Here is a 26,130-nt window from a genome sequence, read left to right on the forward strand (position 1 = left end):
TTTCGAAGGTGCTCCTGTCCCCGAGCCTGCAGACGTTTCCCTCCTCTACTTGGGTGATGTGAAGATCTCAGAAGAGGCCACATTGGTGGAACTGAAGTCAAAGGTCAGGCCCCTTCGTGAAGCATTCTTTGGTGTTGATATGGCTTCTTCCCAGAAAATATTAATTAATATATTCTTCTATTTCCTCTTCCCCCAATTACAGTCTGTCCTGATATGGCATGTGTTATATGCCATGGTCAGGGGTAAGTATCAGCAGGCAGCCCATGTTTGACACTTCTGATATCTGTTGGTGCCATTGCCCTGATGGTTTCCACTCACCCAATTCTCACAGGCATGCTGTGCTTGTGTTTGGATCTGTCCTCAGGGGCCTGTGGCTTATGTTCATTTGGACTTTTTAGGAAACATGGCTTCTTGAATCATCTATAAAGCATTTCCTTTAGTTCTTCATTTATATTGTTTGTACATTGTGATCCACTTGTCATTAGTTCCAAGCTGTGTTGTATGGGTTTCCCTTGGTCAGCTGAGCACTGACTGTGTTAGGATGCTAACCTGGACATTTGTTGTCTTGTATGTCACATTCTCACCGTGCAGATGGGAAGGCTGGATGATATTACAGCACACAGTGATGGGACAGCATCTTGTGCTGTTAGAATGCTTCCACTACTAAAGGGACAGACACAATACCTAGTATGACCTGCAGTGGGCATCTTTTGTGTCCCCAGTGAATGAAATAACCCTCCTTGAGAAAGGCAGTGGCTCCATTCCCATGAAAACAAATGGGAAGACCTTTTTATTCCTGGTACTCAGTTGAAAGATAAAAGATGGCCATTTTTTGGCCAAAAAAAAAAAAAAAAAAAAAACAATGCTCAATGACTGCTTCATCCCCCAGGTAAAAGGTGCTTAAAGGTTCCCGCCCTTTTGGAATTAGAGCACGCAGTTTGGGCCTTCCTGTTGAAGCCAAAGTCTTTTAAATATTTCAAAACCAAAAGGCCTGTCACCAAAGAGCAGATGTGTTTGCAGACTGTGTTCATGTAGATGAAAGCTGAAGAGGACTTGGCTTTACTCAAGCAGGCTCTGCGTGTATGAGTTACACCCATGTAGAACTGATTCTTAAGTGGCTTTGTAAAAACATAATTAAGAAGTTTTTCAGTTTGAATGTAATGGCACATATCTTTAATTCCAGCACTTGGGAGGCAGAGGCGGGTGAATCTCAGTGAGTTCAAGGCCAGGAATACATAGAGAGACCTACATAATGAATGCCAGAACAGCCAGGACTACATAGAGAGACCTTTTCTCAAAACAACAAACAATAACAACAAAAAATTTCAGCCATGCTAGCTGGTACACACCTATAATTACAGTACATAAGAAGCTAGGTGGGATTATCCAAACTTGGCTATAAAGCAGGAGCCTGTCTCAAATTTTAAAAATAATATAGTTTTTTTTTAATTTGGATTTAGAAATAGCTCATTTTTCTGGTCTGTTTCAGTGAAAGGAATATAAAAGTACCAGGATATATTTCATTTAAGACAGAGATATTTCTGTAATATTTTGGATTTTTTAGACAGAATATGATATATCTATCTCAGACTGGCCTAGAATACAAACACATAGCTAAGGATGACCTTAAACTCATCCTCCTGCCTCCACCTCCCAAGTGCTGTGATTGTGGGCATGTCCTACCACACTAGACTCTTCTGTGGTTTCTGATAAATGTATTGACATTCCAACACTGAGGTGCTTGTACCTTAGAGTCATGGTAGTGTTTCAGTCAGATGCTCTGGAATGCTTTTAAAGTCAGGCAAAATGTCTGTTTCTTTTTTAGGCCATGGCCTTGCCCTCTGTCTCAAAGCTTGCAGTCCGGTCCACAGCCCTGCTTAGGGTCTGGACAGTGGAGAACAAGCGCCCCAGCAGGCTCTTGCGCACTGGCTGGCGGCAGCTCAAGTGAGTCTCAGTGGATTCCTGGTCCTCCTGCTATCCCTGTGGGGGCTAGAGAGCAAGAAGGGCCCATGAGGGAAGCTGTCCCATGAATCAGATTTTCCCAGAAAACCCATCCCTAGGAACTTGTATTGGATAAGCTTCTTGTCCCAAGTTAACTCTGGGACAAAATCAGCCTCCATACTAAGATCAGACATAGAATTGTGCATTTTCTTTGTGCTCTAGAGACTACAAGATCTTAACTTAAAGGATTTCCAAGTGACTCAGGAATTAGAGCTCTTTGATATTCAGGGCTCACACATGTGACCAGCTGCTCTACCTCCAGAACCCTAGTGAGAATGTTTAGGGCATTTGACTTTAGTTTCCTTTAGCATGAGCAGCCCTAACATATTCTTTCATGTCCGTCCAATTATCAACCAAAAAGCAACCCAACCACCTGTAGCCAGAGGAAGGTTTCATTGTCATCTGACCATCTTCATAGAGCTGGGCCCCCATGTATAGTGAAGAATGACCCAGGGCCTGAGAAACAGCCGCAGCAGTGTTCTGTTCTCCTTTTCTGAATGCAGCACTCAGAAGGCACCCCTTTGTTAAGGAAAAGGTTTAGAATTGGGGCTTGGGGCTTGGAGAAAACCCAGTGACTACTCAGTTGCTCTGTTTCAATTCTCAGGGAGTACAGACTGGGCCGGAGAGCAGAACTCTGCTTAGAGCTTCTTCAGAAAGAGGAAGACCTGGGGTAAGGAAGCCCGTTGCACACCTTTCACAGGGTGGCAGTTTCCCTGAAAATGTAAGAGCCTGATGAGAAATGTGTACTCCCACTGCTTCTGCATAGTCCAGCAACTCCAGCTGTGACTGGTGTGGCTGAAGCAGGAATACCACAGGGTCAATGCCAGCCTAGGCAATGTAACAAGAACCTGCCTCAAAAAAAAAAAACAAAAACAAACAAAATCTAGATTATGTTGTAGAGATCTGTGTGGCTTTCTGGTAGTAACAGCGGTGTTTTTTTCTGTCATACCCAAGGAGCTGCATATCTGAGACATTAAGAGCTGCACACCCATAGCCCTCCCCGGGGCATGTGATTTATAGTGGGTCCGGTCACTCTGCCCTGTTGACACACTGTGTGCTGAGTGATGTACTTGCTGGTGTCTGTCTCCTGGTCTATTATATAAGTGCTATGAGAGTGTTCATTTTTTCATTGCTGCAGCCCCAAGATCCGCAATAGTATCTATAGTAATTATACACAAAAGAAGTACCCCAAAATCATCTGTACTCAAAGCATTTTGTGCTTTTTGCACATGAGGAAATGTTTAGATGACCTTTATGATTATCAGTGAGTACTCTCTTCCTTTTCCCCATTTCAATTCCATCCGGGCCTGACCCTTCCTTAACCCCAGTGTCTTTATAAGAGCACACTTGTAGAAAGGGAGATTAGGGACCAATTGGATGAAAACTTTGAATCTAAGTCTTAAATGCTTAGCTCTCCTTGGAAGTGAAGTCATGATGGTTTCTAGTCCCATACATAGCACTCACGAGCACTGATTTCACCCTCAAATCCCCATTGAGTATTTATCACTTAGATGCTTCCTGAGTTGGCAAATGAAAACAGGGCATCTTGTTCATGACTTTTCCAGCGCTGTGATTACTACTAAGCTTTTTTCCAACAGGCTTATAAACTTGTATTTTATGAGTATAGGTGATTGTTCTGTATATTCTTATGTTTCTCCAGAAGTTTCTTAGCAGATAGTCTGATTGGTTTGAACCCCTTTTATCCAGAGTAACCACACTCTGGATAATGCTTGTTGTAAACAATGTCTTTATGGCAGCAGCAGCCTTGTGCCACACAGCTATGTCTTCTATGTGTCCCTTGTCACGCTGCTGCAGGAACTCTAACAGACTTGGGTGGGGAGCCTTGCCCATCATGCTCTGCAGCATTCATCTTTTCTGTGCTTTTGCCTGGTGCCCACTTTGCTCTTCTTCAGCCCTCGGGATGTGCTGCTGAGGACACAGCTACACATTCCCGGTGAGAGGGCCTACACCCTGCCAATGGACCTGGTATGGGACACCACCCGAGGATGGACTGCTGGCTCCTTGAGGCAGAGAGTGGCTGATTTCTATTCTCTTCCTGTGGAGAAGATTGAAATTGCCAAATATTTTCCTGAAAAGTTTGAATGGCTTCCAATATCTAGCTGGGTGAGTTGGGCTTTCTCAGAGAAAGCAGAGCTGGTTGACCTGACAATAGAACAAAGTTTTTCATAGTGGCAGATAGTCCCATGAAAACTTCAAGTTGAATTTTATTGATATTTGATTTTCCAATAGAATCAGCAAGTTGCCAAAAGGAAAAAGAAGAAAAACCAAGATACTTTGCAAGGGGGACCATATTACTTGAAAGATGGAGACACTATTGGCATTAAGGTGAGTTAAAAGTGAATTTACTATTGGAAACACAAGGATCAAATGTTTTGTAGAGAAACTTATCAGGTAATCTCGTTTTACATAAATTGTTTCACAGAATGAATAAGAGGGAAAGACAGAAATTCATTGTGTGAGAAAAGAGCTTTGAGACCAGCACTGCCAAGGATTTAGGCCACCTTGCTTATGATGACCCTTGTCCTAGTTTCTTTGTCTGTCATTATGATACAATACCCTGACAGAAGCAACTTAAGGGAGGACGGGCTTATTGTAGCTCACAGTTTCAGAGTACAGCCTATAATGAATGGTGAAGTCATAGGGTCTGGAGCATGAGAAACCTTGTCACATCACAACCGTAGTCGGGAACAGCGATGAGTACGTGCTTGCTGCTCACCTTGCTCCATTTCACACAGTGCAGGATCCTGTGTCCAGAGAGTGATGCCACTTGTAGTAGATGGGTCTTCCCACCATAGTTGAGACAATCAAGATAGCCCCCACAGACATGCCCCTCCCCCAAGTGATTCTAGATCCTGGCAAGTTCACAGGTAATACAAACCATCACACCCAATAAACATAAAAATCTAACTCTAAGTAAAACACTAGCAAAAAACCAGGCATTGTGCCTTAGACTTGGACTTGGGAGTTGGAGGCAGGAGGATTATAAGTTTTGAGCCAGTCTAGACTTTAAATTTATTTTATTCGTGTGTGTGTGTGTGTGTGTAGCTATGCAGGCCTGTGCATGCAAAGGGGCCAGGGGAGGACGTTGGGGATCCTGCTCTAGCATTTTGCACTTATTCTTTATCTGAACCAGTGGCCAGCCAGCCCTGAGCAGACATGTCTGACTTTTTCCACATAGTTTCTGGAGACTGGAATTCAGGTTCTCATGCTTGAACCACAAGTACTCTTACCTGCTAAGCCATCCTCCCAGCTATAGGAAGGGCAGAACAGACTCTAAAAGTTATCTTCTGATCTCCACACATTCTGTGGCATGCATATAAAATGTGTATATAAACACATGCAAATATTGACTGAAAAAAAAGTCTTAAGAGTTTTTCAAAAATCAGTTAAGTCTGAGTATCTTGTTAATTTGAATATTTTACTACATGCCTGTTCTAAATGTAGGCACAACTGAAAACTTGGTCTTTATTGTTCTGAAATGTAGAATCTCCTGTTTGATGATGATGATGACTTCAGCACAATCAGAGATGACATTGGAAAGGAAAACCAGAAGCAGCTGGCTTTGGGGAAAAAGAAAAGGTAACTCTGAAACTTGGCCAGGCCCCACTCAAAGGCCACCAGGAATGAAACCTGGCATTCTTACTGCCCTTTCAGACATGTCATCTGATCTTCTGCAGGGCCTTAGTTGTCACCCAGCAGTGCATGGAACGTTGTGAATTGGTCTTGCTGCTACTGTGTCCTGGGTTCAGCCAGGCACACCCCATTTGCATGCTACTGGAATGGCTGTGTCCTTACAGCCAGCACTGCTTCCCACTTTGTCCATCTTATTTTTTGAGACTTGATGTTATTATAGGCTTCCAGATTCAAAAGCTACCAATGGGCTCATTATGAGCTCACCTGCATAGTCAGTATCATTGTTACCTACACACCCTTTCAGAGCATGCCTTCTCTTCACTGGCAGCCCATCACAAATGGGATTTTGGCACTCTGCTGCCAAATGCAGGTGAACCTCAGAGTAACTGGTGGCAAAGATACTAGCTTATCTGTAGAACATGTCTCTGTGAGCGTGATGGCTGGGTCAAATGCTAGGGCTATTGGCATAAACAGACCTGCTAGTAGGAAAGCCAACAAGCTAATAAAAACATAGATTAAAAAGTATGAGCAGACAATTTACAGAAGGGAAGTGCAGACAACTTGTCAGCATACAGAAAATGCTTAACTAATTTCATTCATTAACAAAATGTCGATTAAAACCACTACACATTTCAGCATTGCTGAAATGATGCCACCCTGGAAAGAAGACAGTGCCTGGTACAGTGGCCTGGCTGGAGGTATAGAGCTGGAACACCACTTAGAGGTGCTTTCCACTACTGAGGAGCACACACTTGTCACACAGCAGTACCCTCAGAAACTCACTTTTCGCAGACACTGCAGAAAGGAGTGCCAAATTATAGTTGTATCAAAGAGTTCCACAATATCCCAGAATGGAGTATAACAAAGGTTTATTTATTTGAGGATAAACTCACAGTAAAGGTAGTGATCCACAGTCCACATAGTGCACTGGGAACTGAAACCAAATCTGGCAGAAAAAAAGAGCACTTATAGTTCATGAGATCACACCCAAAGTGGGCCAGTATTTTAAAGAATATTGACTGAAGGAGTTCCCACAACATACAGTAGCTTGAACTCAGCCTTAGCACGAGTCAGTCACGGGAGTCACCTGCAGAGGGCATGTGCAGTATGAATGACAGACCAGCAGCCACAGTGTCATGATTTTGTGTTGGGAGTCACAGTAAGACTGGTCTGCTACGTGGTGAGAGTGGTAGTTACCTGGGGACAGGGACTGAGGGAGCAAAATAGAGATGCCTGAACTGTCACATAAGTGTGTGGTTATGATTTGGGAACACTGTGAATGTTAATTTCCAACCTAAAATGTGCAGAAGGGTTACTCTGTTGAATGTCTAGCCAGGGATGTGGGGAACTACCTTCTCACAGGGATGGTATGAGAGTGAACTGGGGCCCTCAGGTGTGCAGTTTGAAAACATCTGTCCAACTTGCAAACCCTGTTCTACCTTGAGCACTAGTATCAGGAATTCATCTGGGAGCCATTCTAAGTACCCTCGGCACAGGGGCTGGAGAGATGCTCTTGACTGCTTTTGCACAGGACCTAGCTTCAGTTCCCAGCACCCACATGCTGGCTCACACCATATATAACCCGTTTCAGGGTACCCAGTGCCCTCTTCTGACTTCCACAGGCACCAGGCATGCAGACAAAACACTCATATACATATAAAAATAAATAAATCTTAAAAAAAAAGAAATAGGCCCCTCACCCATGACTGTGTATCAGTGACACCCTCTGTCTCCCACAGCCGAGAAGTCCTACGTGCACAGAGCAGTGATGTGTTCTCCAGTGCAGGGATGGTCACTCGGCCCCGGGGACCAGAAGCTTCTCTGTCCATCCATGTTGCGAGCTTCAGATAGCCCCTGCAGCCGTATGTACTGTACTCCAGATAGAACCACTCTATCAATTCCATGACATGGTTTATGGTGGAAAAGCTGGTTGACTCCATAGCCAATGATATCAAGTCTTCGGCTTTGCAACAGGCAAAGGGATGACATTTCTCAGACCAAGCAAGAGTACCTGATCACCATTTCTGCAACACAGCAGCTGCAGAGCTGGCCCAGACCCAGACTCTGTGCCAATCAGTATGGCATCCCAAACCTGGCCCCAGTAGCCTCTTTCCAAAAAATGTACTCCTGGACAATGGCAAGTTGCTCAAAGAGGACAAATCTGATAGGTAAGACACATAGTCAATTACTTACACTGTTGAAGTGACCAGTAAGTCATCTAAAGCTGAAGCTGCAAAGAAAGGGTATGTGTGTCCTGAATTCATTCTTGGTTCCAGCCTTCATCATAGCATGTGCCTCTTCTTGGGCCAAGTTCAAAGTAGGACTCTTAAGACAGCTGTGCAGGAAGAGCCAAGTATGGACTCATGGCTCAGGCTGATGTTCCCTTGGTGTGGTGTTTACCACCTATAGCCTGGCAAGAAGCAGGGCATTACAGAACCCTTGCACAACAAATCCAGGTTCCCAGTTGTCCTGAGCAAGCTGAGGCCTTTTCCTTCTCAGTCAGTACAGGTAAATAGTTCATCTAAGAGATCTGGTATTCATGTACTGTAACTAATACACTATCAGAACAGCATCTGTTACTGAACTGGCAGGTTTGGGACCCTTGACTTAGTCTATGACAGCACTCCTAAGAGGAGTTGTCAGGGTCTCAGCTTCTCACCAGCTCTTACATGTCTTCATGTAAGAGAACTAAGGTAGGAAGAGACAGGGTTTAAAAAGTAACTCTGGCCTGGACTTCAGCTGTCCCTTGCTGGCTAGTTTTTCACATTCTGGTATAGCCATGTTGGCTTCTCTGTGGTGCTGACACTCAGCAGGTAAACTGTTTTTCCTTCATCTTCCCAACACCATTTGCCAGAGTCAGTGTCATTTTAGGTGACCATTTCTGCTGAAGTACTTGTATCAAAGATGTTGGACTTGGACTAGTGACCATGTCTTTGTAGCTACACACCAAGGGGTTCCAGGAGACCCAAACAGTAAACATTACTTGACTATACCTGAGCCCTCTGGGTAATGGCTACTGTTTCTTGTACTGTAACTGACATAGCTCCTTAGTTTGTCCTTTCAACCCAGCTTCTGGCACAGTACTGATGTACAAGCTGAGACACTTTGCTTATGTCTTGAGCCAGAGGCTCCCTGACTGTAAGTACCTGGAGGAGCCAGAAGACACGTCTCAAGTGTTGGCTGCAGCCCAAGCCTGTTGACGGGCCTTTCTATTTGGTTGGCTTTTTGTTTGTTTTCTTTTTAATTGGGAGATAGAATAGGCTAAATGGGGGGGGGGGCACTAAGACTTTATTAAAGAAAAATAAACCATTTTTAAAGTTGCAGTCCTTGGTTCTGTCATACACTGACTGCTTTATGTTCTGCTGCTTGAAGAGACCTTGTATGCTCCAGCATACTTCAGACACTCAACAAACATGGCTTATATTAGAAATACTGCTTTCAGAATAAGTATATTTTGGCTTAAAATAAATCTAGACTCATGGTTAAGTATTTTGGTAGAAACTGGCTGTCACATAGCTCTGCTCACTATTCTGGGAACAGGATCTGGCCAGGGCCAAAGTGGTACCAAGTTCATCTAAAACTGTGGTTTCATAGCTGCTAGCTTCCCTCTAGATCACTCAATGGTGGCAGAATCTTCACACTGCCTAAGGGAACGTAAGCAGCTCCCTCTTTTAAGGTCAGTAAGCCAAACATCGGTATATGGAAGTGATTCACTGCACCTTGACAAGAAGCATGAATAGCTGCTGAGACATCTGCACTAACTGACTTTTTTGTTGCTAATGACTAACCCAGGGCTGTGCTGACTGAACAGCCCATCCAACCCCCACCCCCACCCCAATGCAATGACTCTATTTTGCTTTATAGCTACTTTTCAGAGCAGCAAGCAACTGTCAGAGCACAGGAATGAGGACAGGAATGCTGACTGTGGAAGATCAAAAACAGGCTTGTTTTTATTATACACAGAAGAACTTATTTACAACTCTCTGATGCGGACTATGTACATAACAATACAAGAGGCGACTGCTCCAGGTGATCACTATAAATTAAAATTATAAATATGAAGGTTAGCCCCACCTGCAGGCACAAAACCTTTTCTCCAATTCCCCAGGGATCTTTCCTTCTCTCCCTCTCTAAACAGACTGGACCTCTCACTTCTTGTTGACTATATAACACTGCTGCTTTGGTCACTGACAACTGATTCCCAGCACCTCTTACCTAAATGCAATGCTTTCTCAAGAGGCCACTGAAGACTTGAGTGTTGCCCTCAGTTGCTTTTCCTCCTCCACCAACCTAAGTTTCAGTTGATCTGTCACAGGCTCTATGACTTCTCGAAGGTCAGATGATCCATACCTTCACATTCCAGATTGAAAGGTGACACTGTTTTCATTCAGGGCTGCTTTCATGGAGGCACCAAGGTCCACAGGCAGACCAGAGATTTTTGTAATGGATCCCACAGATAACTGGCAGTTGCTTTGGTGGAACTCTAGGCCTAGGGCACAGTGCAGCAGGAATTGCACTGTAGGCTCTCCATTCTCCACTCTACTGGCCAGGGCTCTCAGCTGTCCCTCAATGAAGGGAAGATGACCAAGGCATCTGCAGAACAAGCAGCACTTCAACCCTACCTCCTTGGCAGCCCCCACCCAGAGTCCAACTCAGCACTTTCTTCTCATGTCGGATGGAAGAGCACTGGCAGAGTTCGTCTCTGGCTGAGGACAACAACCCAGCAGCCCTCCTGCCAAGGCTGAGCTAAAGTCCTTTCCAGCTGGTATACAAGTCCCTGTTGAGGATTGCCATCTCTGAAGGTGGGGAAAAGGGTTAAGTCAGTGGCAATGAAGGCCAAGGGCATCCCCACCTAGGAACTACCCGTTGAGAGTATAGTCTGGGTCTTGTGGAGCTTTTGCCACCAACAGTACCACTTGCTGTTTCAGAGCCAATTCTGCCCAGCAGATAATGGCAGGGCAGCAGCAATGTGGGCTATGGTTAGAGTCCTCACAGACACATGAGAAGTCACTACAGAGCCTGAGACTCTAGGCCACCTGAGGTAGACCCCAGACTGCCCCTAACAACTATTCATTCTCCCATGGCATACGTTGTTTCCAGCACTAGGAAGCTTGGTCTCCACCATAATGCTGAGCTAGTGTAAACTCATCCTTGTCTGCTGAGACTGGACTGCAGACACCTCTAGCATCCTAAGCAGATACAGGGACTGTCCACATGCTCACAGCCTGAGGCCTGGACTAAGCAGGAGGGCTTTCCTTTCCTCCTTCACAGATTATAGGCCTGGAAACATATCCCTGTCACTTTCAAACCAGGAAAGTACATAACCTTTGTTTTTAAAAATTAAAATTTGTGAACAAAAGGGACAGAAGCAGTGGGTGGCCTTTTGCGGGGCTGCTGTAAAGAACCACAGAGTGGCTGTCAGGCACAGAGAACATTCTGGTGAGGACCACTGAAGCTGGACCCAACTCTGCTTCTGAGACCTAGTAGAGGTGGAGATGGTACTGCCTAGTGTAACCAATAAAGGAAAGGAGTACACAGGACAATCTGAGCATGTGGCCCAGGTAAGAAGGTTCTGCAGAGGTGCCAGATGCCGGAAGGTCAGGCTTCACCATATTCCCTGTGGCCCACAAGGCAGGTCAGCAAGAGCCACAAGTGGATTAACACAGTCTTCCCCGAATGACTGCAACTAGGAAAAGTATTCTCAAAGGTAGCTGTGTTGGTATGTTCAAGACTCCAAAGCTGTAACCAACAGGCATCAGACTTCCTGTCACTAACAAAGGGAATAGCACCATGAGAAAGGCCAGGGGCTGAGTGGTGGCAGTATCCTCCCTGGGCCTCAGTCTCGGGAGGAGTGGAGGATGCAGGCAGAGAATGCAGAGGCTAGACCTCGGCGGCAGGGGAGCTCCGGCTCAGCTCCTTGATCCCACAAAGGATCCTCTTCATGTGGCCCACTTTGGTCACGCCGAGGTCCTGCAACAGAGAAGTCAGGCAATATGGATACCAGGAAGAGGGTTTAGGCCAGAGACTTTATAGATTGGCTGCCGCAACAAGTTTTTTCAGTCTTTTTTTCGAATACAAATGAGGAAAATATCAGCAGATGAAATAGGAAGGAATTGGCACAAACGTCAGTCATGCAGATACCCAAACATGTGGCTCCTGTGCTCTACAAAGACTGCTGTCATGAAGGACAGTCAGCAGACAAAGAACAGAGGCCTGATAGCAAGTGGGTGGCAGGTAGCTTTCTGCCACCTTGGGACAAACCAGAAACAAAGCCCAGAAGACAGCACTTTAAGGCCACACAGGCCAGGGCTCGGCTACATAAGTAGAGTGCAATGGGTGCAGACCTGACCACACATGCACAGGGAGGGGAAGATGAGCAGTCTGACCCTCCTTCCTGGGCTTGAAAAAACCAACTCTTCCATCTTCACTCCTTATGGAACACAGTAGGACCCACCAGCCACTGGAACCTAGAGCTTGTTAGCTGAACCTGTGACCACAGGGCTGCATGCCCTAGTTTCAGTTTCTTTTTTTTTTTCTTTTTTTTTTTTTTGGTTTTTCGAGACAGGGTTTCTCTGTGGCTCTGGAGCCTGTCCTGGAACTAGCTCTTGTAGACCAGGCTGGTCTCAAACTCACAGAGATCCGCCTGCCTCTGCCTCCCGAGTGCTGGGATTAAAGGCGTGCGCCACCATCGCCCAGCATGCCCTAGTTTCTAATGTTAGAATAGTACCTTCATAATGTGGCTAAGAAAAGCAAGGCTTTCCCCCAATGTGTCTGCACCTGGCCTTACTTATCTGTGTCAGAGGATGTCACCATTGATAAAGGCAAGGACCATGGTCAACCTGAGGTACACAAACAAGTCCACAAACTGTGTGATGACTGGTGATGCTAAGATGCGGCCAGGTCAGGGAAGAGGACATAGCTGAAAGGAGTGTGTAAAAGCCCAGGTGTGGGTTCTAGGAAGACACCTGTGAAGTACCTTGAGGTCCCTCCGCTCCAGGTGCAGGAGCTCAGAGCCCCGGATGTCGTGCCGCGTGAAGATGTCCTTATACTCACAGAGACTGAGGTGCTCCAGCCAGGCAGCAACCTCCTCTGTCCCCCAGAGGTGAACTGTCAGAGACGGAAAAGCACGAGTGCAGTGAATGCTCAGAGCCCAGCAGCCAACACCAAGACACCCAGCAGTGCTACCCAAGATGCCGCCAGCAACCAGCACCCAAGACACCCAGCAGTGCTACCCAAGATGCCTCCAGCAACCAGCACCCAAGACACCCAGCAGTGCTACCCAAGATGCCTCCAGCAACCAGCACCCAAGACACCCAGCAGTGGCACCCAAGATGTCCCCAGAAGCTAGAACCCATCACCTAACCACAGGCACTGTGCTCCAGCAGTGCAGAGGAGATAGAGCCACCCTCCTCTGAGGGACATGCACTGCAGGAGTGCTGGCTACTCCTGCCAGGTGGGTCACAAGCCTTTTGGATACCTCTAAGTTCCAGAGGCATTAAACACCACCAAACACAATGGGAACATCTTGGTGACTAAAGCCAGCATTTTTTCCAGCTTCCAGAGGAGCTCACAGCTGGAGCACTACAGGGAGACATGCAGAGATTGAGGCCATGCAGAGTCAGATCCACCATCATTCACATAAACCCAATTCTAGACAAACATGCAAAGATGAAAAATCAAACAGGAGCTGCCCTGAGTGGTGACAGATGCCACACCAAATCGAGTCCTGGCCCCCAAAGGTGCCAGACACAGCCACAGTGCTCTGGGCTGACCACTGAGATACATTTTAATCCCCAATTTACTGATCCAAGGGGAGATCAGTAAATGTCCTTTAGCACCATTTCCTATTGATTTCTTCACCCACAATCACTGGTTGCCTGGAGTGCCAGACTTAGGAACCTTGATCAGTGAGTCAATTAAATGGGAATCAGCAGCCTGCCAGAAGGAGCAGACATAGAGGACCCCAGCAGTCTGAGTTTTGTGTCTCCAAGTTTGTCTTGTCATTTCTGTTGTCGTCCTCCCTACCTCAAGCCCCCAAATTCAGAGTAGGCAGGTCAGCTCAGTTGCCCATCACCCCACAGTCTCCATGGAAGGTGCACTTGAGCAGGGCATATCAGTCAGTATACAAACATAGAGAAAGGAAGCAAGCAAGGTTTGGTCTTGTAGCTACAAGACAGACTAGTGCAGCCAATGTGACTAGGGATCATAGCACAAGGACCAAAGGGAAGAGTCTCAAGGCTGAGGAGAAAAGCAGAGACCAGAACTGAGCCAGGACAGCTGGCATTGACAGCCAGAGAGAGACACGAAGGAGAGAGGCAGGTACCAGGGCCTCCTAGGCTACTGTGAACTTCTTTGTTCTTATTATTTTTCTCCTTTTTAAACTTGGTCACGAGGCGGAATTTACCACTGCGGCTGCGTTTAGAAAGATCCAGCATCACATTCTGTTGGAGAGAGTAGGAAGCACTGAGAATGAGGAACTCATTTGCTAAGACCAAATCTATACTTGGGGGTTGCGGGTAGGAAGAAATATGTTTATTAAATGTTTTACTCTCTCATACATTTCTTTGGGTGACTCTTAAACACAGTTTAAGTTATTTATTTGCATGTAAGCCATGTATGTATGAGTGCCCAGCAAGACCAGAAATGGACATTGGATCCCATGGAAGTGGAGTTACACATAGTTGTGAGCTGCCTAATATAGGTGCTGGGAACCAAACACAGGTCCTCTGGGAGGGGTACTTGTGTTCTTAAACTCTAAGCCCCAACATCCTCATCCTTAGTTTTACACACTGCCAAAGGTTCCAACAGACCAAGCTGGGCAGAGGTACTGTTTTGTATCATTTACCTCCTGTAACTATGTTAAAGAGGACATTGTCTCCTGTGTTATAGGAGGCCAAGATGACCTTTTCTCTTGACTATTCCATCTCTAAGATACCAGAAGTCCAGAGGCAGCCTAGAGCTTGTCCTTACCAGATGCTTCCCTCTTCTGCCTCCTCCTGCAGAAGATTCTATCCAAGGGAGAATATGCCCTGGAACCTTGCCTGTCCAAACTATTCGATATGTACCAAGTTGGAATGTGAAGTCCCCATAGATGCAAACTGTGAATGGGGATTGGACACATCAGCTCAATCCCTGCCAATCCCCAAGAAGCTGCAATGGATCTCATCACAGCAGCGGGCTAGCTCCATATCTTTTTTTATTTAATATTTATTTATTTATTTATTATGTGTACAATAATCTGTCTGTGTGCATGTCTGCAGGCCAGAAGAGGGCACCAGACCTCTTTACAGATGGTTGTGAGCCACCATGTGGTTGCTGGGAATTGAACTCAGGGCCTTTGGAAGAGCAGGCAGTGTCCTTAACCACTGAGCCATCTCTCCAGCCCCTAGCTCCACATCTTGCCACCTCCTTTACCCCCAGTCCCGACTGTTTCAGTAGCAGTAGGGACACATTTGTCAAGGGTCATTTTAGTAGAGAAGTCTCCAGAAGGCATACCAGGGGCTCCAGACCAAAGCTGCCTCAAGGGCTATATTGCACACAGGGACAAACAGCATGAGCCATTAAAGTCAAGACCAACTTACCTCTTCCTCACCAGGCTCCATGGGCTGGCAGAGCCAGGGTGTGTCTGTCAGCTTCCTGAGCTGCTGGTCTATCTCAACTAGGGCAGCCCCAAGCCGTTCCTTCTGAGGGGGATCCAACTGCTGCTCCAGAGGGAGGGAAAGAAAAATGGAGTTGCTAACCACAGCAAGCCTGGACCAGCCAAGCAAGGTGGGTAAGGCTTAAATCAAGCTCCTCATGCATGGCTATAAAAACTTTGCAGAACTGGAAGCTAAGGTAAGTAAGGCTTGAGCCCAGAACCTCCCTTACTTAGGGAATAGGTGAGGATGGGTGGACCTGTGCCCTGGCTTTGGGAAGCCACATGCAGCAACCCTGACACCTGGCCAGCTGTAGTCCCTTTAGGTTTTTCTGTCACCAAACAGGCAGGTCATGCTCCTCCTGCACAAGCACAGGAGAGAGCTAAGACAGCAGCTAGAACATTCAGGACAGCACCACTTTGGAGTAGAGAATAGGACACTAGTCTGGGAGTCTTCATAAGGCCCTTCCATGCCATACTGTAGCTAGTGGCCAGTCATCCAAGCAAGCTTCTAGAGCTTGGCAACACCCCCACCCCACCCAATAAACCGAGGGTTAACCCAGCAGCCAGTTTCACATGCTGAGTAGAGACATGATAGCACAGCAAACCGGATGTGACTGGCACCTAGCCATAAGAAGAGGGTAGAAACCTGTTTTATCCACTACATGGATACGGTTAAGAGAGGTCTTTAACATCTGACAACACCCTGGCTGAGATGCTGCCAAAGAGTGTGACCACAACCCAATGGCCACACTACATGGTTTTGAGGTCTTTTCCTTCAGATTCAGGACCCTGAACCAAAAACTGCTACCCTTCAGTGTCCAACACCCTGGTGACAAGGGTCATCTCACATACACCCAGAACCCTGTTGTTCCTTATCAGCTCACCAGGGCCATCTTCCCAGCCAGCAGCAGCTCTGTCTCACTGCGTAGCACTCTGATGTTATTCACCATTTCTAGAACAAAGCTGCAGTTCAACCCCTAGAAGAACAAATGCATTCATGTGGAAGGCCAAGAGCTACAAAGGTGAGGAGCAGTCAGGTCCAAAAAGCCAAGTACCTCTGTGGTCCTGGGCTTGCCGTATACTCGCTCCATGGCTTTGGAGCTGGCGTTGACAGCATGTGCGAGTTCCTGCTCCATGTCTCTGTGGGACTGTGCTATTTCCCGAATGCTGAAGAAGGAAGGAGGCACATGTCAGGCCTTTACACACTGCTTATGAACACTCAGGACAGATGTACGTGGTCTGGCAAGCCATCACAACCTCAGTCACAGACACTGGCACATCACTTCTCAATTAGTAACAAACAGTGGACTTATGTGGAAAATATGATATCAAATCCTAACTTTTCCAGGAAAGAAAATGTATAAAATGCAATCTCTCTTATAAAATGGAAAGCAGGAAGGCAGCTTTGCAGACATTCTGGCCATCAAGAAACTCAGAGACACAGACTGCACCAGGCCAAGCCATTCTGCAATCTGAAGTTTCCTAACCTCTGAGGGAACCTGGTGTGATGATTAATTAGCTCTGAGACAGATCAGCCTGGGCAATACCAAGGACCAACGAGAGGGTGGCTCAAAGAAGCTGGGCAAGGTGAGGTGGGATGGGACAGAGCATGCTGGGTGAGAAGCTTGGAGCAACTTGCACATCCTGTGGAAAGCATGGACTGCTGATGGCTCTCAGAAGGCTGTCCTAGTAAACACCCCTTCCAGGCAGGCTTACTAAGCAACCAGGGACTACAAAGTGATAGGACCATGGCCCTTGCAAAATAAGGAACTAGACAAACATGGCTGATAGGGAAGGGAGCAGAATGGGGGTTGCACTAGTGTCAGCTACTTGCCAAGGAGAGACAACAGCATGGAGGCAGAGGAGCCTACAGATGCCCACAAGAACCAAAGAGAAACTGACCTGCTAAGGAGTCTGAAGCCTCTGCCCCACGAGAGCAAGGCAGACATGGCCGGGAAACACAGAGAACCCACAGCCAGAGCCAAAGAAAAAGCCCAAAAGAAACAAAAAAATGGACATCCAAGGGCACTAACTGGTTTGCAGCTTCCCAGGAGAATTGAGAGGCTAAGCTGTTGAAAGGACAAGAACTTCTGGAGAAAGTCCCAGGTAAGCAGAGAGGAGCCTGCAGTGGCGATGCCACAAGGACAGCTAAGAGAAGAAAAAGCCTGTTGGTTTCCTGAATAAATGCCAAAGCAGGGCGCACACTACTCTCCAGGGCACCTGAGGCCTTTCTCAAAAACCCAGCATGGGATTTAAAGATTTAGTGGCTCTGAAAATCCCTGTGGATCTTACATTTTCACTGTGTAAACCTGAATAACCAAAACTAGGTAAGGAAGCCAAGCCAGAGCAGTCAGGCTTAGGCCCCTCAGTGAAGCAGAGCCAGCAAATGGGAATACAAGTTCCTAGCAAGGCCTCAAGGAACACAGCAGAGCCTACCTGTGAATGAGGCCCCCTGCTGCCTGCCCAAACTGGTCCATCTGGGTAGCTTCCTCCTCAGACAGGATCTCGGGGTGCAAGGAAAAGGATGGTGGGCGGGGCAGCTCACACTTCTGTTTGTCCTCCCAAGACTTCAGAGTGTTCTCAAAGGCCTAAGACATGAGAACCAGAGTCAGACTTCTGTGCCCTCCCTCCAAAGGGTGAGCACACACCTGCCCACAACACACCAAGAGTTCAGCAAGGTAACAGCTATGTATGAAAGAGATCTTAGTTTCATGTTTTGAAACATGTCTCACTATATAACCTTAGATGGCCTCTTGCCTTTGGATTACTGAGACTACAGGGTATGCCACTACATCAGCTAATCTCTGTATGGTGAAGAGAAGCCTAAGAACAAAGCATCAAACACCTTTGCCTCTCTTATGAATGTACAAGTGAGCCCACAGGCAAGCCACTGGTAGCCCCCACCCCACCCGCCCCTGCTAGCAGTTGTTCTTACCCTGTCTCTGGTCAGAGTCTGTGCCCTGTTCTTGTGCACAATCCGAATATACCCAGGTGGCTGGATCCAGGCTTCTCCATCCACCTGCACAGGCACGCCCTCGTCCCCCAGGATGGAGATCTTCACTGTGCGACACTGGGCAGATGCCATTAACAGTTATTTAGGTGCCAAGGGTTTTAAAGCACCCACAGGCCTTGCTGCTCTGAGTGTCTGGCTGTTGGCCTAAGGCCATCCTTTTCTATCCTCTGCTCTGTTGCCCCACCTGCCCCTACTGTTCCCTCCCCAGACATGAAATAAGTAGATGCAGAAGATGTACAGATAGATATCAAAGTGTAAAGGAGTCAGTCGTGATCCATGCTATGTGTAAACATCCCCAGGGCAGAGCAAAGTCCAACAGTAGATGATGAGGCCCTGCAACTCTTTATACAAAAATGTGCCCAAGAACAAAAAGGTAAGCTTTATAAATAGCTAACTGTTGGAAACAGTGCAAGAAGACATCAGCAAATCTCACCCAATAGATTTTATCAGCACTCTGCTGTATATAAAGTCACTTCCTCCCTGCCCTTCAAGTGAATGGATCTGTACCAGCTCATCAATACTGTCAGAATTAAAGAAAGCCTCAGAGTGGTGTGCCAGATCCTGGTGTGCTCACTCACTCACTGTTACAGACAGCTCCATGCCCACAGTGCACTACTTCTGCAGCAGACATGGCTCAGATGGATCTTTTTTTACTCCGGCAAGGCTCAGAGCACTCACTGGGAGAGGGAGACAGAGTGGGGCTACCTTTAGATCCTAGGAAGACACCTATATTTCTTGGGTCTGTACTGTGAGCAAATCTGGGAGTCCCAGGCCAGGCCTTGTCTCTCCAAACAGGGATGAGTAACCCCAGAAGGGGATGGGCTAGATCTCTGTAGCAGCACGGCCAGTACCTGGGCAATCCGATGATGCTGTAGCTTAATTACACGAGACACAGCCATTTGCATGCTGCCGAACACAGCAACCACCTCCAGAATCTTATCATCAAATGATGGAGCTGCAAAAGTCTGAAAAAGCCAGCATGAAAGCTGTCTGTCCCACTTCCTTAAACACCCTGCCCCCTTGTTTTGCTTCCTGCTCTGGGGGCTCTGATGAAGCAGAAAGGCCCACACCCTCAGGTAAATGCAGTGGTAAATGCAGCACCAGGGGTAGTATCTGTTACCCAGGTATCACATTGCCTAGGACTAGCTCTCACACCTGCTACTTACTAGCCATGAGACCTCAGACAAGTCATTCATGCCCTTCTTCCTTCAGAGCAAAATAACTGCTTGCTCCTTAGGGGCAGGTATGTGAAATGAATGTGCTAACAGATGCTTACAACAGTGCCCCACTCTTAAGTCTACAATAAATGCTAGTTGTTTTCTTTTTAGTTACATGCAAAGATGCCATTCCCCTGGTTAACGCCTATCGATATCTTCCTACATTCTCAGCATAAATTCCAGACCTGCCCTTGTCTTCTATAGCCCCATGCAATTGAGGCCCTATGGACATCTCCCTTCTCAGTGCATGCATTTTACACTGCAGTTAGGGAACCTTTCTCTATGCACTCTATCCCTTCTTGCTTCTCAGCTTCTACATCTTGTTTTTAATACCAACATGGTGTTTTCCCCATCTGGTACCAACCAACTTGGTCAGGCTAAATTCTCCTCCAAGTCTCAACTTCCCCTCACTTGATCATATGTTAGGCCTGCCTTCTAGACAGCAGGCTAATATCAGTGAAGGAGCCTGTCTGTCTGGTCTTCCACCATGGCCACTGTCAGGATCAGGGATATATAACATCTAGTCACAAATCCCTGACATTGCTAAGCCCAGCTCACCCACCTCAAACCCCATACGTACATCATCTTCCTTGGTGCCCCCCCAGAAGTTGGTTCCTCCGGCATAGCTGGGAATGTTGAGGACGGCAATTCCCTGAAGACTTGGGAGAGGAATCGGGCGCCCATCACACTGAGCCACAAAAAGGCAGATGGAGAGAAAAAAGCAATCCTCAGTATTCACCAGTCCTTCGCCAGCACTAGATATGCTGGAGGCCTGGGGTGAGGAGAGCACCTCAGGGAGTCGTCCAACAGCAATGCTCTATAGCCAAGGGTGGGAAACACATGCAAGGCCAGAAGGCTACCACTTACCTCAAGTAGGACCTTTTGCTCCAGGTTCTTGTAGGTTCTGTGCAGCAGTTCTTTGGTGCCGAGGACACCATACCACATCATGTTCTTGGTCCGACTCCTGGAAAAAGAAATATTACCTTGGGCAGGATTTCCCTTACAGTAACTTGAATTACTGCTGCAGAACTTGGGGAGTCAGCAACTGTGATAGCAGGACCATAACAAGAGAATCTGGGCTTCTCAGACATGCAAAAAGAGTAAATTTACCAATGAGGAAGTATGCTACAAACTGACATTTTGTCAAGAAAGCAATCACACCCTGAAAAAAAAGTAAGTGACCCTCAAAAAAAATTATATATCATGACTTCTGGCCATAAAATTATCCTGGGGAGATGAATAGTGGATAAAGTGCTTGCTGTGCAAGCATGAGGACTGGAGTTGAATCTCCAGAACCCACATACACACAACTGGATGTGGTAGAGCATATCCATAATCTCAGGGCACCCTGGCTTGATGGAAAGCAAAGCAAGAAAATCCCCAGAAGCCCATGGACCAGCCAGCAGGTACATAGCAGTGAAAAATAGAAAATTTTCTCAAAAAAGGGTGGAAAGCAATGACCACATGACACTTGAGATAGTCTTCTGACCTCTACACATGCAGTGTAGCATGTGCCCATCCACACCCACTCACACATATACAAATAAATAAAATTATGCTTGCCATACAGAATTTGGAAAACACAGGAAAGCACAAGGAAAAAAATCATTTCCAAATCCCCAACCTCTGTACACCCTATGTCCTGATGATAAGTGGGAGGAGACTAGGCGGTCTGTAGATGAGCAGTGTTCTCCCTACAAACAGTGCTGGGACAGCGACCCTGCAGCACACTAGTGTCACCTGCCTCTAACAAGCCATCACAGGCTCTGATACTAGGTAAGAGACAACCGATTCTAGTCATCCATCATAACTAGCTTCCTTGTGTCCAGTCTGCCCAAGCTGGCTAACTCCTTCCTCTTCTAAGCTGGCTTCTTGAGCTGCCTGCTTTCCACACTTCTGACAATAAGGATTACCTACCTGCATTTCTCTGGGTGCTCATCACGCTTGTTGTTGAAGTCCAGAGATATCTTCGCATCCAAACCAATGCCAAAATAGTTGTTCATGACACACTTCTCTGTGTAGTACTCTCTGCAAAGGTGAGTTTAAAGGCTCATAACAGCTCTGCCTGACAAGTTCCTTCACCTGCTGCCATTTCTCCCATAGAGCAAAACTCATCACTTTTTCCAAGTTTTGCTGGTGTTTCACTTTAGTGTTTTGTTTTGTTTTCCTGTGTTTGAGTGTTTGTTTAGAGTTTGAACCCAGGGCACTGATTCAGGGTTTGTTTGGGGTGTTTGTTTGTTTTGGTATGAGGTCTACTGAGACATAATTCACATACAATGTCACTACTACTTTAAAAAGTACATGATTCAACAGTTTTTAGAATATTCATAGTCCTTTCACCTTTACGATCAAATTTCAGAACCATCATCACTTGCACTGGCTCCTACTTCCTTACCATTCTGACCCTAGAAATCACTGATCCACTGGAGGTGCCTATCCAGGACCTGTCAAATAAATGGAATGAAACAGTGTGGCCTGTCTCTGGCTCTTCTCCTTCATCCACAGTTTATCTTTATTGCAAAGCAATCTTCCATTATATGGACACACCATATTTTTGTTTACCATTACCTGATGGACATTCAAATTGTTTTATGTTCTAGTGATGACTTGGGAGCATTAATGCCTAGTGTTACTGTAGATACGTGTTTTAGAATCTCTAGTGTTTGTACCATGGGCAAAACCACTGGCACACAGAGCTTCTGGTTTGCCCTTCTGAAGCACTGCCAGCCTGTTTCCCAGGTATCTTCATGGCATGCTTCTCAAACATCCCTATATTGTCCAAGCAGTCTCTGAAGTGAAAGGGCAGTGACTGAAAATACCTGTACCAATGTCAAAGGCCTCCCTGCTCCAGAGCACTGCTGGGGACTTGTCTTTGGCACTGTCGCTGCACTCACCTACTCCTCCATGAATGTGTCCTACCCCATGCTCTTCCCCCAGTTCCAGGGAAGGAAGACATTGAGGAGGGTAAATTCTGAAAACTCCCATAGACACTGGAATGCTTGCACCAGAATTCTAATATATTTTAACCTATGTTTCTTACAAACCAATGAAAACCAATATCTAATAGTAAGAGCCCTTCCTGATCACACATCTAATTCAAATGCCTTGTAACTGCTCAGAAAAGCTCTGGGGCCAAACTATTTTAAGAGCCAAAGAACACGTGATGAATAGTATTTATAGGTATGGGCGGGGGGAGTAATGCAGAAAATAGGAAAAGAGAGGAGGTTGGGTGCAGGTATCTAAGGAAGAGGAAGCTATCAATGACAGAAGGGGGAAAAGTAGGCTTAGTTACAGACGGAGGCCATGACATCAAAGGATTTGGTAAGCAAAAGAAGTCTCCTGTTCCAGGGTCTCAAGAGTGCTATCCCAGAGTGACTACAGCTCTGGGCCTGCTGAGAAAGAAGACCATCAGAGTCTGAGCATAAGACCAGACCAGGAGCAGAGACCCATGTACCACCAGGCTGACTGAAGAGCCACCTTACCAAAACAGGACCTCTGAACCACACGAGTACTCCGTCACACCACACCAGACAGTAAGAGCAGGCAACTTATAGCCAGTTGTCACTAGCCTCTTTCTAGCTGCCCACAGCTGTAATCAATAGCAAGAAAAAGATGTCTAGAATATTGTCTTTTTGGTTTGAGGAATACCATCTGCAGTGAGCTCTAATATAGAGAAGGGATCCATTAAAACACTAGGCAGATGCCCTCAGGGTATTAAAACACAGCAGAAGAGGTCACGCCTCCCCACTGGAACACAACATAGAGCAACAATCAGACTTTCTCTCTAAAATCCTGTCTCCTGGGAACCCTAAGACCCAGGGAACAACCACATAGAGGATCTTTCAGTCCAGAAATGCTACATCATTGAAGGGATGGCAAACGCCATGGGGAAACAAGAGACAAGGACAAAAATAGTGTAATGAGTAAAGCAGTGTCAACACAGTCAACACTGATCTGACCTGGGACAGGACAATAGCAGGTCTGTCCTCTGCTGTCCTACAGTAGGCTATCGGGAAGGCTCTCAGACACACTTCCAAGGCTGCAATTTTCCTCATTCAAGAACAGCCAAAAGAGAGCCTGCTACTCAGCTGTCTGCTAATGGCTCTGACTGATTTATTAATCAGGCCTCGGCACTCTGCATCCTAACAAAATGTCCCGTTGATGTTGCCTCATACTCACAGGTTTTCAGGTTCAGCATTAAAGGGATCAGCATTAATTAGCAAGCGACTGATGACTGAGCCCCCTGGCAAGGAGCCAGACATCCCTGCCCGAACACCTGAAAGGGAAGAGGAAGAGGGTACTGGCCAGGAAATCAAATCTCCAAGGTTGACACCACATATTCTAGAGGACATTATAAACAAGTGCTCCAATTTGACTAACAATTCAAAATCACCACTACTATCCCGTATTTATGGGACAAAAGTAGGCTATATTAGACAACAGAATTTAATACCCAGAATACACCTTAACACTGTCTCCTTGGGCTACCTTGCCTTTTATTTAAACAGGTACTATTCCAGGCTGGGGATACTACCCTGTAAGTTACTGGTCAAGGGAGACCCTAGGAGCTCCCAAAACAAGTACTACTGACATTGCTCTTGTTGTCCACTATAACTACATGGTAAAACTCTCTTGCTAAAGACACAGCACACTTGGCTTTCAGGACAGAGAGAAGTCAATCTGGAATTCTCTCCCTCCTAGCTAGCTTTCATGGAGCTGAAATGTGCTTTGTGGACTGCCCGGAGGAAAAATATCAATGGTCTTACTCACCACTGGTTCCTGCACGCTGCAATACTGACCTGTCAGGCAAGAGGTGCCCACTGGTACAACAGTGGTATGACTATTATGGGTAACTACCACTTTCTGCCTATATTTGTGGCTTGTACCACAAGACAGGGAATTCATGCCTAGTGCTATAAGCCTGGCCAATAGTCCACACTGGGGAGTATGGGTCCTAAGAGAGAACCTGCTGTTTTGCTAAACAATCATGATGTCAAATTGCAATGTAAATACATGTTTCTACCTATAGGTTAGTGCTATGTTCTACCTTGGTCAGAGAAGCTTCTTTCTCCAGTGGGCAGTAGTTAATGTAGAGACCCTAAATTGGTCAAAGCGCTGAGAATGAATGAGTGTTGAATGCTTTACCCTAATTAGGGTATCTATATCAATCCCTTCCAAAGGCTCAGGGAACACTGAGGAAAACAAACAAACCTGTAAGAGCCAGAGGATGGGGAAGAGAGCTGTGAGGTTCTATCTTATGGACATAACATGGCGACTACACTCAAAACTCACAGCAGCACTGACTACCTGCATAATATCAAGCCAGTCAAAGTTCAAACACAGACAGGAGAAAGGTTCCTTCTAAGGCCATGGGCCCAGTTAAGGAGCTACTGGCAGTTGATAGTTCTTGGGGGAGAGCAGGTCATTTTTGTTCGGTGTGTGGCTGTTCATAAGTTGCCCATGTTACAGTGGATGGAACATACCTATAAACACTAATTAGACTCAGTGGAATATAAAAAAAATTAAATTTAAGAGGAGGAAATAAAGTAGGGAGAACACATTGGAGGGCCATAGGGAGGATCTGAAGGGGAGTGTTGGGTAGATATGATCAAAATACATTATATATATGAAATTGCTAAGAATAAAAACACTAATTAAACAAAAAGGCAGTCTCCATACAGACACATAAACTACAGAGTTCTGTCACTATTTCCATGTCTACAAGCTCTTCAAGGATAGCAATACTCTTATTTTAAGACCCAGGGTGTCACAAGACCAGCCATGGCCAGCAAGCCAGCCTACCCACCCCAAACCTGAGACCCCAGGGGTGAGTGGCTTACTCACTTGGATATAGGATCTTGGCGTTCAGAGCAGGAAGGCCATCCCGACTTCCTGTATGGGGAGGGAGTGAGGCAGAGCTGCCAACAGACAGACCTTTGCTCATTAGCTTTTCACAAGGGGCTCTGGATGCTGTAAAACAGAACAACACACTTGAAACTGTCCAAAGTCAAACACAGCTGAAAGGAGTCACAACAAAATGAACAGACAGGAGGACTGTGGGAAGAAAGAGAGTTACAAGCCTCTCATCAGCCAGCAGTGAGACGAACAGTCCTGCATAAAGAGAGAGGTCCTTACACATACACTGACATACACTGTGGGTCTGGATTCATCCTGAAGGGACACAGACATGGAAAGCAGTGTAAGAATGGAGATTCTGGGTGTAGAAGACACAGAGTTCTGATGCCAATCAAAACTATGTCTAGTCTAGGAGAGTTCCCATCCCTCTCCCATAGTGGCAGGACAGGCTGATGGGAAGAACCCTTTCCTTGTGAAAACCTTTGCTAGGTCTATCCCAAGAGGGACCAAGGTCTCAATTTTGCCAGACACATATAAGTAGCCATAAGAAGGCTCTGAGGAAATCCAGGGAAAACAGGCACCAGGTGCTCCTCAGCAGGGGAGGCCCTCTTTCCTGCAGGTCTAACAGTGCACGTGTCTCTACTAAACATATTTCAGTGACATGAAGGAGGTACAGAGATGCAGGCCACAGGTGGGAATGTTGGTTTACTCAAGTGGCCAGAGCAATGAGAAAAGGCACCCTAAAGTGCCCA

At 46.3% G+C, this 26,130-nt stretch overlaps 2 protein-coding genes across 6 annotated transcripts in view; one reads left to right on the plus strand and one right to left on the minus strand.

Annotated features, from left to right (window-relative positions):
• The window catches only part of Usp40 (ubiquitin specific peptidase 40), an 86,840-nt gene extending 77,615 nt beyond the window's left edge, over window positions 1-9,225 (plus strand). The window contains exons 1-8 of one of the 4 annotated variants that reach the window (XM_041650135.1): window positions 7-103; window positions 203-242; window positions 1,826-1,944; window positions 2,606-2,671; window positions 3,915-4,125; window positions 4,252-4,347; window positions 5,507-5,601; window positions 7,395-8,963. In XM_041650135.1, the coding sequence (XP_041506069.1) occupies window positions 219-242; window positions 1,826-1,944; window positions 2,606-2,671; window positions 3,915-4,125; window positions 4,252-4,347; window positions 5,507-5,601; window positions 7,395-7,506 (723 nt within the window). In that variant the 5' untranslated portion in view covers window positions 7-103; window positions 203-218 and the 3' untranslated portion in view covers window positions 7,507-8,963. Of the gene's footprint in view, window positions 1-6; window positions 104-202; window positions 243-1,825; window positions 1,945-2,605; window positions 2,672-3,139; window positions 3,292-3,914; window positions 4,126-4,251; window positions 4,348-5,506; window positions 5,602-7,394 lie in introns of those variants that run through there. The other 3 variants (XM_041650133.1, XR_005974163.1, XM_041650134.1) reach the window with 3 other exon arrangements.
• A 357-nt stretch (window positions 9,226-9,582) lies between these two features.
• Dgkd (diacylglycerol kinase delta) overlaps window positions 9,583-26,130 on the minus strand; it is a 106,714-nt gene continuing 90,166 nt past the window's right edge. The window contains exons 17-30 of one of the 2 annotated variants that reach the window (XM_041649809.1): window positions 25,367-25,492; window positions 23,702-23,798; window positions 21,440-21,550; window positions 20,390-20,486; window positions 20,103-20,210; window positions 19,157-19,270; window positions 18,228-18,362; window positions 17,729-17,880; window positions 16,348-16,459; window positions 16,177-16,269; window positions 15,237-15,356; window positions 13,979-14,096; window positions 12,632-12,762; window positions 9,583-11,625 (exon numbers count right to left, since the gene is read on the minus strand). In XM_041649809.1, coding sequence (XP_041505743.1) covers window positions 11,536-11,625; window positions 12,632-12,762; window positions 13,979-14,096; window positions 15,237-15,356; window positions 16,177-16,269; window positions 16,348-16,459; window positions 17,729-17,880; window positions 18,228-18,362; window positions 19,157-19,270; window positions 20,103-20,210; window positions 20,390-20,486; window positions 21,440-21,550; window positions 23,702-23,798; window positions 25,367-25,492 — 1,604 coding nt within the window. In that variant the 3' untranslated portion in view covers window positions 9,583-11,535. The remainder of the gene's footprint in view (window positions 11,626-12,631; window positions 12,763-13,978; window positions 14,097-15,236; window positions 15,357-16,176; window positions 16,270-16,347; window positions 16,460-17,728; window positions 17,881-18,227; window positions 18,363-19,156; window positions 19,271-20,102; window positions 20,211-20,389; window positions 20,487-21,439; window positions 21,551-23,701; window positions 23,799-25,366; window positions 25,493-26,130) is intronic. The other variant, XM_041649810.1, reaches the window with a different exon arrangement.

This window comes from Microtus oregoni, unplaced genomic scaffold, assembly GCF_018167655.1.
Source record: "Microtus oregoni isolate MIOR12 unplaced genomic scaffold, Mior012 000004F_ref0000308, whole genome shotgun sequence".
In the NCBI taxonomy this organism is placed as follows: domain Eukaryota; kingdom Metazoa; phylum Chordata; class Mammalia; order Rodentia; family Cricetidae; genus Microtus; species Microtus oregoni.